The 12,567-nt window shown below is 41.8% G+C and overlaps 1 protein-coding gene across 1 annotated transcript in view; it reads left to right on the forward strand.

Moving 5' to 3' along the window:
- Window positions 1-12,567, forward strand: part of tpcn1 (two pore segment channel 1) — a 111,188-nt gene that overhangs the window by 81,238 nt on the left and 17,383 nt on the right. Inside the window, exons 19-20 of the mRNA XM_048556682.2 lie at window positions 65-136; window positions 2,377-2,466. Of these exons, the coding sequence (XP_048412639.1) occupies window positions 65-136; window positions 2,377-2,466 (162 nt within the window). The remainder of the gene's footprint in view (window positions 1-64; window positions 137-2,376; window positions 2,467-12,567) is intronic.

The raw sequence follows: 12,567 nt of genomic DNA on the forward strand, positions 1-12,567 counted from the left end.
TTAACATAGACTCTTCATATGTGAAGGTGATAAGTTGCTAAATGGTATTAACTTTAATTTCCAGATTGTTTAAGATTAAACGGAGATACAGAGATGTTCTGGACACAATGTTTGAATTACTTCCCAGAATGGCAAGGTATGGGGTACATGCCTATATGTAATTTTTAAAAATTGTAGATATGCTCGCCGAGCTGGTGGGTTTGGCATGCAAATGTTTCGTCCCCAATCTAGGTAACATCATCAATGCGCCTCCAGTGAAGTGTCAGTGTTCTGCCCCATTTGGTATTTACATGCATCAGTTTGCTAGGGTGGTTGGTATTATTTCTTATTTTATTTCCTCAGTCGTTCACACACAGGATCTAATTCACTGTGTTTGTTTGTGGAGTTCCAGTTTCAATACCAGGCCTCCAGGAATTCCCTGAAGTGTCTGTTTGGCTTGTGTGATTATCGATGTGTTGCCTAGTCAAATTCATGTCCCTTGTTGTCCAAGTGTAATAAGACAAGTGAGAATTGGTCGTGTCTCTTGGTGGCTAGTTGGTGTTCATGTATTCAGTCAGTTTTCTTCCTGTTTGGCTTATGCAGGTGTTTCTCTCAGTCCTTGCATGGTATTTTGTACACTACCCTGGTTTTGGGTATGGGATCCTTTAATGTTTGTCAGTAGCTGTCATAGGGTAGTTGTCGCTTTGTAGGCTACCCTGATACCTAGGAGTCTGAGTAGTCTTGTGGTCATCTCTGACATGTCCTTGATGTAAGGTAGGGTGATAAGTGATTCCAATCATGTTGTGTCTTCCTGTTGCTTGTCTCGGAATAATAGCGGATTGTGCTTTTCAGATAGCCATTTCTTTTGAAGGCTTTGGATAAAAAAGTGTTCCTGTTCTGCTTTGTGTAGGTCCAGGTTGCTGCAATGTGTTTTGGCTCATTTAAATAGTGTCCTGATGCTGCTCCGTTTGTGGGTATTAGGTGGTTGCTACAGTAATTGAGTATTTGGTCCGTATGTGTTGTCTTTCTTTAGCTTTCATTAATAGCGGGATTGAGTTCAAAAGCTGTGAAGCTATGCTCCAGCTGTATAAAAGCCTGGTTCAGCTACATCTGCAGTATTGTGTCCAGTAGAGGAAAGATGTGGAAGCATTAGAATAAGTGCAGAGGAGATTTACCAGGATCTTGCCTCGAACTGAGGTAAGGTCTTATGAGGAAAGGTTGTGAGGGCTAGAGTTTTTCTCTTCAGAACAACGAAGGATGAGAAGTGACGTGATAGAGGTGTACAAAATGATCAGAGGTATAGATAGAGTGGACAGGCAGAGACTTTTTCCCCAAGGGTGGAAGTAGCTATTATGAGGGGGCATAGTTTTAAAGTGACTGTAGGTAGATATAGGGGAGACAGAGGTAGGTTGTCAACTCAGTAATCAGGGCATGGGATGCATTGCCAGAGAGGGTAGTGGGGGTGGCCTCATTAGGGGCATTTAAACGGCTATTAGATGGGTATATGGATGATAGTATGAAGTAGGGATGGAGGTTGGATAGATCTTAGGATTAGGGTAAAAGTTCGGTGCAACATCGTGGGCCGAAGGGCCTGTACTGTTCTATGTTCTATAGACTAGTCTGGAGTTCCCTGTTGTTTTTGCATTCTGCTAGTACATCCAGGAAGGGTAGTCAGTTGTTGTCTTCTTCCTTCATGAATTTTATCCAGGTGAGCATGTTGTTTGTGCTGGTAGGTTTCTTCTGGTTTAGAAGATTTAATAATCAAAAGGTGTCATCAAATATTGGACCCAAAGTTTGGGTTGTATAGTGGAAAGTGCTATCTGTTCTGACTTTTGCAATCACTCCTCATGTTGGGAATCACATTGGAGTTCCATTAATTTGTTTGGATATGTTGTTGTTAAAACTGAAATGAGCCACAACACATTGCATAGTTCTGGGTTGCTGCAAAGCAGAACAGGAACACTCATATCCATTTCTTTTGAAAACTTCATATCTGAAAGCACAATCCGACTGGGACAACATGTTGATAATCGCACAAGCCAAACAGACGCCAGGGAATTCTTGGAGGCCTAGTATTCCAGCCTGAACTCCATCAACAAACACATTGAATTAGACCCTGTTTATAAACCATGGAGAAACAAAACCAGAAATAATATCAAATCACCCAGCAAACCGAGGCATATAAATAACAAGCAGGACACAATACTGACACTTAACTGGTGGCACACTGGATGTTACCTGGCAGGTGATGAAACATTTGCAACCAAACCCACTGCTTGGCAAACATGTCTACAACCTCATCCACAACCAGAGCTACAAATCTTCAAAAACTTTAAGTGTAATTTTTAATTTAATTTTTTTTTCTTCAAAGAGTAATGTTTTTCCTATGCCTTCCAGCTTAGGGTTGACACTCATGATTTTCTACTACTCGTTTGCAATTGTGGGAATGGAGTTTTTTGGTGATGTTCTCTATCCTAACTGCTGCAAGTAAGTGCATCAATGGGATTAACATACTTAATTGTTACCTATATAGGTTCTGAGCAATAAAAAAAAAGTTAAAACTCTGATTCCTCTTGTTATAATCCCTGTAGAAATGAAAGGACTCCTTAAAAGAAAGGAACAAAAACACAACCAGAAAGAAAACTGGTGGGCAAAAGGTCATTTAAGAACTTGTACAGTAACAAATAAAACCAAGTGACCCAATTTAATTAACATGTAAGTGATCCATCAAATAATGAGGTAAATTTCACTTGAATGGTGAATACAGCAAAGGTACATCATACAAAACTACATGCACTCCTTCAGCATAAATGACAAGAAACACACGACATATTTCTCAGACCCACTCAATTACCAAGATGGAGATTGAGTTCCTTTACTTAATCAGGTGAGCCCAAAGTTTCTTCACATAACACACTCACCATTTATTTCCACAGGCATACCTCTCACAGCCTTAAATGTAGCTCTGAGAACACAACTTTCTGGTCTCCTTACCACAGCTTTAGCTGCCATACATCTACAGTATCACAATCTTTGTTCTATTCTGAAATACCTCTCCCTGTTTCTTCATCAGGATGTTTGTTTCCCACACTATGCTCTACTCTGTTGAACCCAAGCTATACTTCAAAGTACTTATTAATTGTCTGTAATTTAAGTAAAAGCAATTTACTGCAGATGCTGGAAAGCTGAAACAGACACAGAAAATACTAGAGAAATTCATCAGGTATGGTAGCATTTCAGTTCTGAAAAACTCTAACAGACTTGAAACATTAACTCTGTTTCTCAGTACAAAGGAGTAGTTGACCCCCCTCTGATAACTGAAACCAAAACATCCAGAGAAGCTCACCTCACCATCTGTTAAATGAAGTGTGAAATGTGGTATAATCTGCCTCACCTATCCCCCTACTATAAAAAGGAGAGGGTAAACAAAATGAACTCCTGATAGTAACTCTATAAATCAACAAGTAAAAGTTTATTTCTCTTAACTGTGGTCAAATTAAGAGAATTTCTAACAAGCCAAACAATTTCCCCCAACCACTAACCATTCCTAAATAAAAGGAAATTGTAATGGTATGCTATCCCAAAAGTCCCATTTATATAAAGCAAATTAATTTTTTTTAAAATGAAAGCTTAATTTCTCAAAATTAGCACCAGGATATGTCTTCTGGAACATTTTTTGCCTTTTCCACCTTCCACCATCAAATTCTTGAGTTAGGAATATTAGCTAAGAATGCCACAGGATCATTGTTTAGATGGTACTTACACTAAGCTCTTAGAGATCTCTGTGACAGTGCATGCCCACCCACTGGCTTTTGAGTCTGTTCTCTCACTCTGATTTTCAAATGCCCTATTCTTTTATACTCTTGATGACCTATTAATTTCTTAGAATAGGATTGGTCCAAGGTTGTCAAAACCATCAGATTTAAATTTAATTATATTAGTATCTAGGGCCTGTTTTAAATTAATTGGCTAAATTCAAAAAACCTGTTGTCTTGGTAAAAATGCTGCTTTCCCTACTAACTTTTATCTCAAGCTGATAAAACACACCTTTTAAAAGGACTACACATTCTTCCAAGCTATCATTTTACAAACAAATTCTAATATCCTGCCTCACAATCCAGAAGTACTATACCAACTTTGCAACTCCTCACCTCTTAAGAAAAAATGAACCATCATTAGGAAAAGATGGCTTTTTTTTTCTCTAAATCTTAATACCATTTTCACAAGATACATAGGTCATTAATCTAGAGTTACATGTTTTATACTAATTCTGTATACATATATATATCATAGACACAGTAGTATTCAATCTTATACACGTGTTTTCCTTTTTAAACCTGTGATAATGCATCTGCAGTAGCATTTTCACAACCCGCAATATGTACAATCTTAAATTAAGTGTTCGTAACATAAGACTCCAACAAAATAATCTGGTGTTCTTGTCACTAAACCTTTCCAAATATGTCAAAGGGTTGTGATCAGTGTACACAACCATATTTGTTATATTGTTTGCAGCATAAACATTAAAATGTTGTAAGGCCAGTACCAGGCTCTATAACTCCTTATTAGTGGTTGAATATTTTCTTTGGTGGATATTGAGTTACTTTGAAGAAGAACCGATTGGCTTTTTGATTCCAGAATCATGCTCCTGTAACAACACAGCTCCAACACCTACACTGCTTGCATTGATGGTGACTTCAAAGAAATTTGGCGTGGCTAAAACTAGTGCGGTGATTAACATTGCTTTTCAATTCTCAAATGCCTCCTGGCATGAGAGATAATGGGAACTGCAGATGCTGGAAAATCCGAGATAACAAAGTGTGGAGCTGGATGAACACAGCAGGCCAAGCAGCGTCTTGGAGCACCAAGGAGCACAAAAGCTGACGTTTCGGGCCTAGACCCTTCATCAGAAAATGCCTCCTGGCATGGTTCTATCCGCCAAAATTTTGTGTTTTTCTTCAACAAATCCACCAGTGGTGCCATCACACTACTAAAGTTTGGAACAAACTCCCGGTAGATTCCGCTCAGTCCCAAAAATCCTTCTTCAAGGATGATCTTGGAAATTCCTCGCTGGCCTTCGTCATCACCTTCCTTGGTGTCATCCTTCCATGTCTGATGTTGTGTCCTAAGAATGTCACTTCCACCTTCGTAAATTTTGTCTTTGCCAAATTTATGACCAATTTTGCCTTCCGTAGTCTCTCAAAGAGCTCTGCCTAATGCAGCATGCGATCTGTCCACAAATGGCTAAAGATCATTAAGTCATCTGAGTAGATGGCACAATTAGTCAATCCTGCTGCAACTCTGTTTGTAAGCCTTTGAAATGTGGCTGGTGCGTTCTTCATTCCAAAGAACATTTTCTTAAATTGATACAGCCCATTTGGGGTTTCAAATGCAGGAACTTCTTTTCGCTCTCCGACAAAAGTACTTGCCAGTAATCACAAAGTAAGTCCAACTTTGTGATGTAAGTGGCTTTTCCAACTTTTTCCACACAGTCCTCCAGCCTTGGAATTGGGTATGAGTCTAATTTAGTCCCAGCATTGATCTTCCAATAATCTGTGCAGAATTGTTGAGTACCGTCAGATTTGGGAACCAACACAATTGGCAAATTCCACTCGCTGTGATTTGGTTCTATGCTGTTTTCTTGGAGCATCGCTTCTCCTGCTATCTGTACCTGTGCTACTTTGAGAGGATTAGGCCTGTAAGGGTATTGTTTAATTAGACAGCATTCCCTATGTCAATCTCATGCACTATTGTAATCATCCTCCCCATTCTGTTTCTACATATGTCCTCACAGTGCTGCAACAAACCTTTCACTTCAGTTCTCTGTTCCTGAAACAGATAGCTTGCTTTCCTATTCCATTCTTTAAGGACTTACTCATTTAATTTATTCTGAGGCGCATCGAATCTGAATAATCTGGATTTGATTCTTCACTCTGAGTGGCAGTAACTAATGTGTTTCTCTGGTTCCCTTTCCCTGTCATAATAAGGTTTCAGCATGTTCACATGACATACTTGATCATTTTTTTTCTCTATCTGGCATCTTTGCTAGATAATTCACCTGGCTTAACTTCTCAGTTTGATAGGGACTGCTTAACCTTGCTTTGAAGCATTTTCCTACCACTGGTAACAACAAAAATACTTTACCTCCATGGACAAATCTACAAATTTTAGATTTCTTATCTGCTGCTTGCTTCATTAGATGCTGTGCCATCTTCAAACATTGTCTAGCTAATTCACCTTCTCTGTTTAATCTTTCTCTCACCTCAGATACATAATCCAATGTCAGATCTCTGACTTCGGACTTACCAACTTTTCCTTAATTCATGTCTGAATATCAGTTCAAATGCAGAAAACTGTGTTGATTCATTTGGAGCATCTCTAATAGCAAACAGTATAAATGGGATATCTTTACCCCAACCATTTGGATAATCCTGGCAATAAGCCCTTGGTCTTTAGGGTCTGATGCCACCTCTCCAGTGCTCCCTAGGATTCAGGATGGTATGCACTTGATTTAAAGTGTTTGATGCCTAAATTATTCATGACCACCTTAATTAATTTGGCAGTAAAATTGGACCCTTGGTCTGACTGAATCTCCCTGGGTAGTCCATAACGGGTAAAGAAAACAAGCAGCTCTTCCGCGATCTTTTTTGCCTTGATGTTCCATAATAGTGGAAATCTAGTAGCCACATCTGTCATGGAAATATTGGTTCCCAACTTTGGTTTTAGAGAGAGGACCTACACAACAATCGTAAACTACATGAAAGGTTCTTCTAATGTGGGAATTGTCATCAATGGCACTGGTTTCATTACTGCCTATGGCTTTCCTACCATCTGACAAGGATGGCAAAATTCGGCCACATTTTTATGTTATCCAAGCTAATAGAATTGCTTCTGTATCTTAACCTGAGTCTTCCTCACTCCTAGATGACCTCTTACAGGTAATGTGTATGCTATCTGCAATGCTTCCTGTCTGTCTGTTACCGGCAACACAATCTGGTCAACTTCTGCCCGTTTATCCTCTGTACTAATCTGCTGAGGTCTCCATATCTGCCTAAGGATTCTATCCTTAAGGTACTTATATTTATGAAAACATTCTGATTCCTTTTCCAAGTCAGGCTTGTGATGTAAATCTTTTAGTGTCTCCATTAGCCTTTCAGAACTAAACACCTCTGCCTGATCCTCTACCTGTTTACGTTTTGCCCTTACCGCATTTCATCACACAGAGTGGGACCTAACTGGGCCTCAATTCCTTTGTCTTTCACTTAGGTTAAAGCAAGAAGAGAAAACCAATGACTGTGGTATCTTGTCATCACACAGTCTAGAAACATTCCAGTGTATTTTTTTCTTTTAACTCCTCAGTTCCCTGGTTTTCCTTTGGCTTCCCCACTACAATGGGCATCACTGTCATCTTTACTCTGCTAGAGTGTTTCCAAGGACAAACAATATTCCTGTTCAAATAATTTCCACTGTCTCTTTCCTGTCTCGATTGGACTTTCTAGTCTTATCTTACACAGGGCAACACTAAACCTCTCTTCATTTATTCTACAGGTCATCATTCTTTCAGGTAACATTTCAGAAGGTGTGCAAATACTTTCATTTCTTACTATTAGAGACTGACCAGCTCTCAATATTTTAACTTCTTTACCTTCTCCCCCTGTTCTCCTCAGTAAAGCTTACCCATGGAGATGAAGTCTTTGCAGAAATTGGGCACTCTCTTACTACCTAGCCCATGACTAGGCTGTGTACTCTCCTGCAGCTCCTCAACTTTTCTTGGGGTTTCCTTGACTATTGCAACTAATCCCACTGGTTTAACCTCTTTTATCACATCCTTTTCCCCAGTGCCTCTCTCAGACCAGCAGCACTGTGACTTTTGAGATAACAAAAGTGTGGACCTGGATGATCACTGCAGGCCAAGCAGCATCTTAGGAGCACAAAAGCTGACGTTTCGGGCCTAGACCCTTCATCAGAAAAGGGGGATGGGGAGAGGATTCTGAAATAAATAGGGAGAGAGGGGGAGGCGGACCGAAGATGGATAGAGGAGAGTATAGGTGGCGAGGTACGGAGGGGATAGGTCAGTCCGGGGAGGACGGACAGGTCAAGGGTTGGGGTGGGGGGGGGGGGGGGGGGGTATGAGGTTAGTAGGTAGGAAATCGAGATGCAGCTTAAGTTGGGAGGAAGCGATAGGTGAGTGGAAGAACAGGTTAGGGAGATGGGGACGAGCTGGGCTGGTTTTGGGATGCAGTGGGGGGAGGGGAGATTTTGAAGCTTGTGAAATTCACATTGATACAATTGGGCTGCAGGGTTGCCAAGCGGAATATGAGTTGCTGTTCCTACCACCTTCGGGTGGCATCATTATGGCACTGCAGGAGGCCCAGGATGGACATGTCATCTAAGGAATGGGAGGTGGAGTTAAAATGGTTCGCGACTAGGAGGTGCAGTTGTTTATTGCAAACTGAGCATAGGTGTCCTGCAAAGTGGTCCCCAAGCCTCCGCTTGGTTTCCCCAATGTGGAGGGAGCCACAATGGGTACAGCGGATGCAGTATACCACATTGGCGGATGTCCAGGTGAACATCTGCTTGATGTGGAAAATCATCTTGGGGCCTGGGCTGGGGTTGAGGAGGAGGTGGGGGGCAGGTGTAGCACTTCCTGCGGTTGCAGGGGAAAGTGCCGGGTGTGGTGGGGTTGGAGGGAAGTGTGGAGCGGACAAGGGAGTCCCAGAGAGAGTGGTCTCGCCGGAAGGCAGACAAGGGAGGGGATGGAAAAATGTCTTTGGTGGTGGGGTCGGATTGTAGATGGCAGAAGTGTCAGAGGATCTTGCGTTGTATACGTGGGTTGGTGGTGTGGTATGTGAGGACGAGGGGGATTCTCTTTTGGCGGTTATTGCGGGGGCGGGGTGTGAGGGATGAGTTGCGGGAAATGCGGGAGACATGGTTGAGGGTGTTCTCAACCACTGTTGGGGGGAAGTTGTCGTCCTTGAAAAACGAGGACATATAGATGTACGGGAGTGGAATGCCTCATCCTGGGAGCAGATGCGGTGGAGGCGAAGGAATTGGGAATTGGGGATGGAATTTTTGCAGGAAGGTGGGTGGGAGGAGCTATATGCGAGGTAGCTGTGGGAGTCGGTGGGCTTGAAATGGACATCGATTTCTAAGTGGTTGCCTGAGATGGAGACTGAGAGGTCCAAGAAGGTGAGGGATGTGTTGGAGATGGTCCAGGTGAACTTGAGGTTGGGGTGGAAGGTGTTGGTGAAGTGGATGAATTGTTTGAGCTCCTCTTGGGAGCATGAGGCGGTGCCGATACAGTCATCAATGTAACGGAGGAAGAGCTGGGTTTGGGGCCAGTGTAGGTGCGGAAGAGGGACTGTTCCACGTAGCCTATAAAGAGGCAGGCATAGCTGGGCCCATGCGGGTACCCATGGCCATCCCCTTTGTCTGTAGGACGTGGGAGGAATCGAAAGAAGTTGTTGAGGGTGAGGACGAGTTTGGCTATGCATCCAGCACTGTGACTTTTGTCCTCCTCAGTGGAAACACCTGAGGCCTTTCACCTCTTTTCCACCCTCTTGAGTTTCTTTTTCCACATGTTGTAAACTGTTCCCAATGTGATCTACCTTTTGGTTTTCGTTGAAGGACCTCCCTTTCTCTCAATTTTTTTCTCTCACACAATGCTATGGGAAGCTAGATTTTGATTTTTGCACTAATGCGTATTTACTTGCAATCTCTACAGCTTATATCTTTGATGCTGTCACCCATCTGTCAAAGTTGCTATATTTAATTCTTTCGAACTCAATATGAGTCTGACCTAGTTCCTTTCTTATATTTCTGAACCATCTATATGCTTCTGGTACCAATTTGTAGGCACTCAAAATTGCCTATTTTACTTCTTCATATTCTCTTGACACCTCATCTGACAGCACTGCGAACATCTCATTAGCCATGTCTACCAACTTGCTTTGAATTAATACTACCCATATATCCTTTGGCCAGTTCATCTTTTTAGCAAATTTCTCAAAAAAATTGAAAAAGGCTTCTACATCTTTTCTGTCAAATTTTGGTAATGTTTTGACATATTTGTATATATGCAAATGGGTTTACTCATCATCACTCTCCTCCTAACCATGCCTATCTTCTTCCTTCATTTCCATCATTTTAAGTGGTTATCCTGTCTAATTTGCAACTTCTGAAGTTCAAACTCTCTTTCTTTCTCTCTTTCTTCTCTTTTTTCTTATTTCTTCTGCCCTGACTCTTTCCTTTCCTTTATCTTCTAACTCCGATTGTCTAATTTTCAGTTTATTTTTTTCTTACTCCACTGACATTTTTTTAATCTCCAAGCCTTAAAAAACACACTTTTTAAAGGGACCATGTGCTGTTGCCCCCGCCCATTATTTTACAAACAAGTTCTAACGTTCCTCCTTCCAATCTGCAAGTACTATACCAACTTCGCAATACTCTGTCCACAAATACGTCTAGGCCTGCTGCATTTCTCCAGCACTTTCTGTTGTTGGAATGTATAATTACGGTATGTCTCACCTTTACAGCAACCAAGATCACATGAGCACTTCTCAAACGTATAAACTCACTTGGCCAGATGTATCTCAGTTTCACTTTGGACATAAAGGACCTTCCCAAAAGAAAACATGGTTTGTTCCTTGAAGTACAGGGTTCCAGAACCTCTCTCCGGGTGCTTCTGAGGATAGTGTCTAAGTGTACAATTATCTTTAGCTGCCTAATCAATGACCTTGTCTCTATGATAACATCAGAAGTAGAGATAATTGTACAATTGTCAGCCTCATTTACAACTCATCAGAGTCTGAAGCAGTCCATGTCCAAAAGCAGCCAGACCTGGGACAATACTCAGGTTTGGGCTGACAAGTGAAAAGTAACACTGGTGCCAAACAAGTGCGAGGCAGTGACTATCTCTAACAAGAGAGAATCTGACCATTGCCCCGTGACAGTAGTATAACCAATGCAAATGCCCCCACTGTCACCATCCTAGGGGATATGACTGACCAGAAATGGAACTGGCTGAGCCATATAAATTCTGTGGCTACAAAATTAGGTCAGAGGCTAGGAATCCTGCAGCAAACAACTCACCTGCTGGCTTTCTAAAGTCTTTCCACCATGTAAAAGATACAAGTTAGGAGAGTGATGGAATACTCCATACCCGCCTGGATATGTGCAGCACCAACAATTTTTTTTATCTAAAAAAAATAGACTTTATTCATAGAATATACAAAAAAAAACACATTTATACACCTACCCCAACATGCTAGCTGCTCTGGATTACCCTGGGGGTACATACACCAACTAAAGGAAAAAGCAAAAAGAAAGGAAAACCCTGGTGATCGTCTCCCCGCACAGTCCCCGTTGGCCCCCTGACCAGTTGGGGAAGGCATCAGCTGGGCCCAGTTACCGAATAGGGCCCCTGTTACATTCCAGCCAAGGGGTCTCATACGGTGGTCTTTCCCCACCACGCCTTGGCGGTGGCTGCCCCAAGCTTTAGCGCGTCCCTCAGCAAGTAATCCTGGACCTTGCCAGTCTGCAACACTCGGTCAGGGTCAGTTCTTTCAGCTGGAAGACCAGCAAGTTGCGGGCAGACCAAAGAGCGTCTTTCACCGCATTGATGGTCCTCCAGGCGCAGTTGATGCTGGTCTCGGTGTGCGTCCCAGGAAACAGCCCGCAGAGCATGGAGTCCCATGTCACGGAGCTGTGCAGCACCAACAATACTTAAGAAGCTTGTCAGTACTCATGACTGAGCAGCCTGCTTAATTTGGCACCACACCCACTAACATTCACACCATCCACATTACTGCTGAGAAGCACTAATATGTACCACTTATAAGATGCAATGCTGAAATTTACCAAGGCTCCTTGGATAGCATCTTCCAAACTCGTAACCACTACCATCTAGAAGGACAAGGGCAGAGATATGGAACAACAGAACCTCCAAGTTTCCTTCCAACTAACTCACCATCCAGATTTGGAAATTGTCACTGTTTCTTCAGCGTCATTGGATGAAATTTCTGGAACTCCCTTGCTAATGACATTGTGGCATACCTACAGCAAATGACTGAAGTGGGTCAAGAATGGATCTCATCACAATGGCTCGAGGATGGCAACGATGGGCAACAAACACTAGCCAAGCTCATGTCTCATGAATTAATAAAAAGAAGTCACATCTTCCCCACACAGAAATGTATTTCTACAATATGGAATAGATTTGTTATTCTGCAAAAATGATCTGTCAGTGTTATTTCTTTGGAACATTTATTTGGAGCAATGCGTCATCGATTTATTTTCTAATTCAACACACTCAAAGTTTGTGAATTGCACGTGATCAGCATACTCCAGTAGTTTGTCTGATCTGTTCATGTCCCTGTTGCTTCTCATTCTGCAGCTCTCTGATGGTGATAGAATATTCCTTTTTATTTTCGTCATAAAAGCATTATGAGCTTATTTAGAAAATAAATTAAAGACAATATTGCTGGAACACACTTCCTGTGTGGCATTGCACAACCTATTGGTTAAAATTTATTTAATTTTAGGACTGAGGACATTGCTTGCAAGATTGATGTTTACTACCAGTCCTTA

This window comes from Stegostoma tigrinum, chromosome 26 (assembly GCF_030684315.1).
Source record: "Stegostoma tigrinum isolate sSteTig4 chromosome 26, sSteTig4.hap1, whole genome shotgun sequence".
In the NCBI taxonomy this organism is placed as follows: domain Eukaryota; kingdom Metazoa; phylum Chordata; class Chondrichthyes; order Orectolobiformes; family Stegostomatidae; genus Stegostoma; species Stegostoma tigrinum.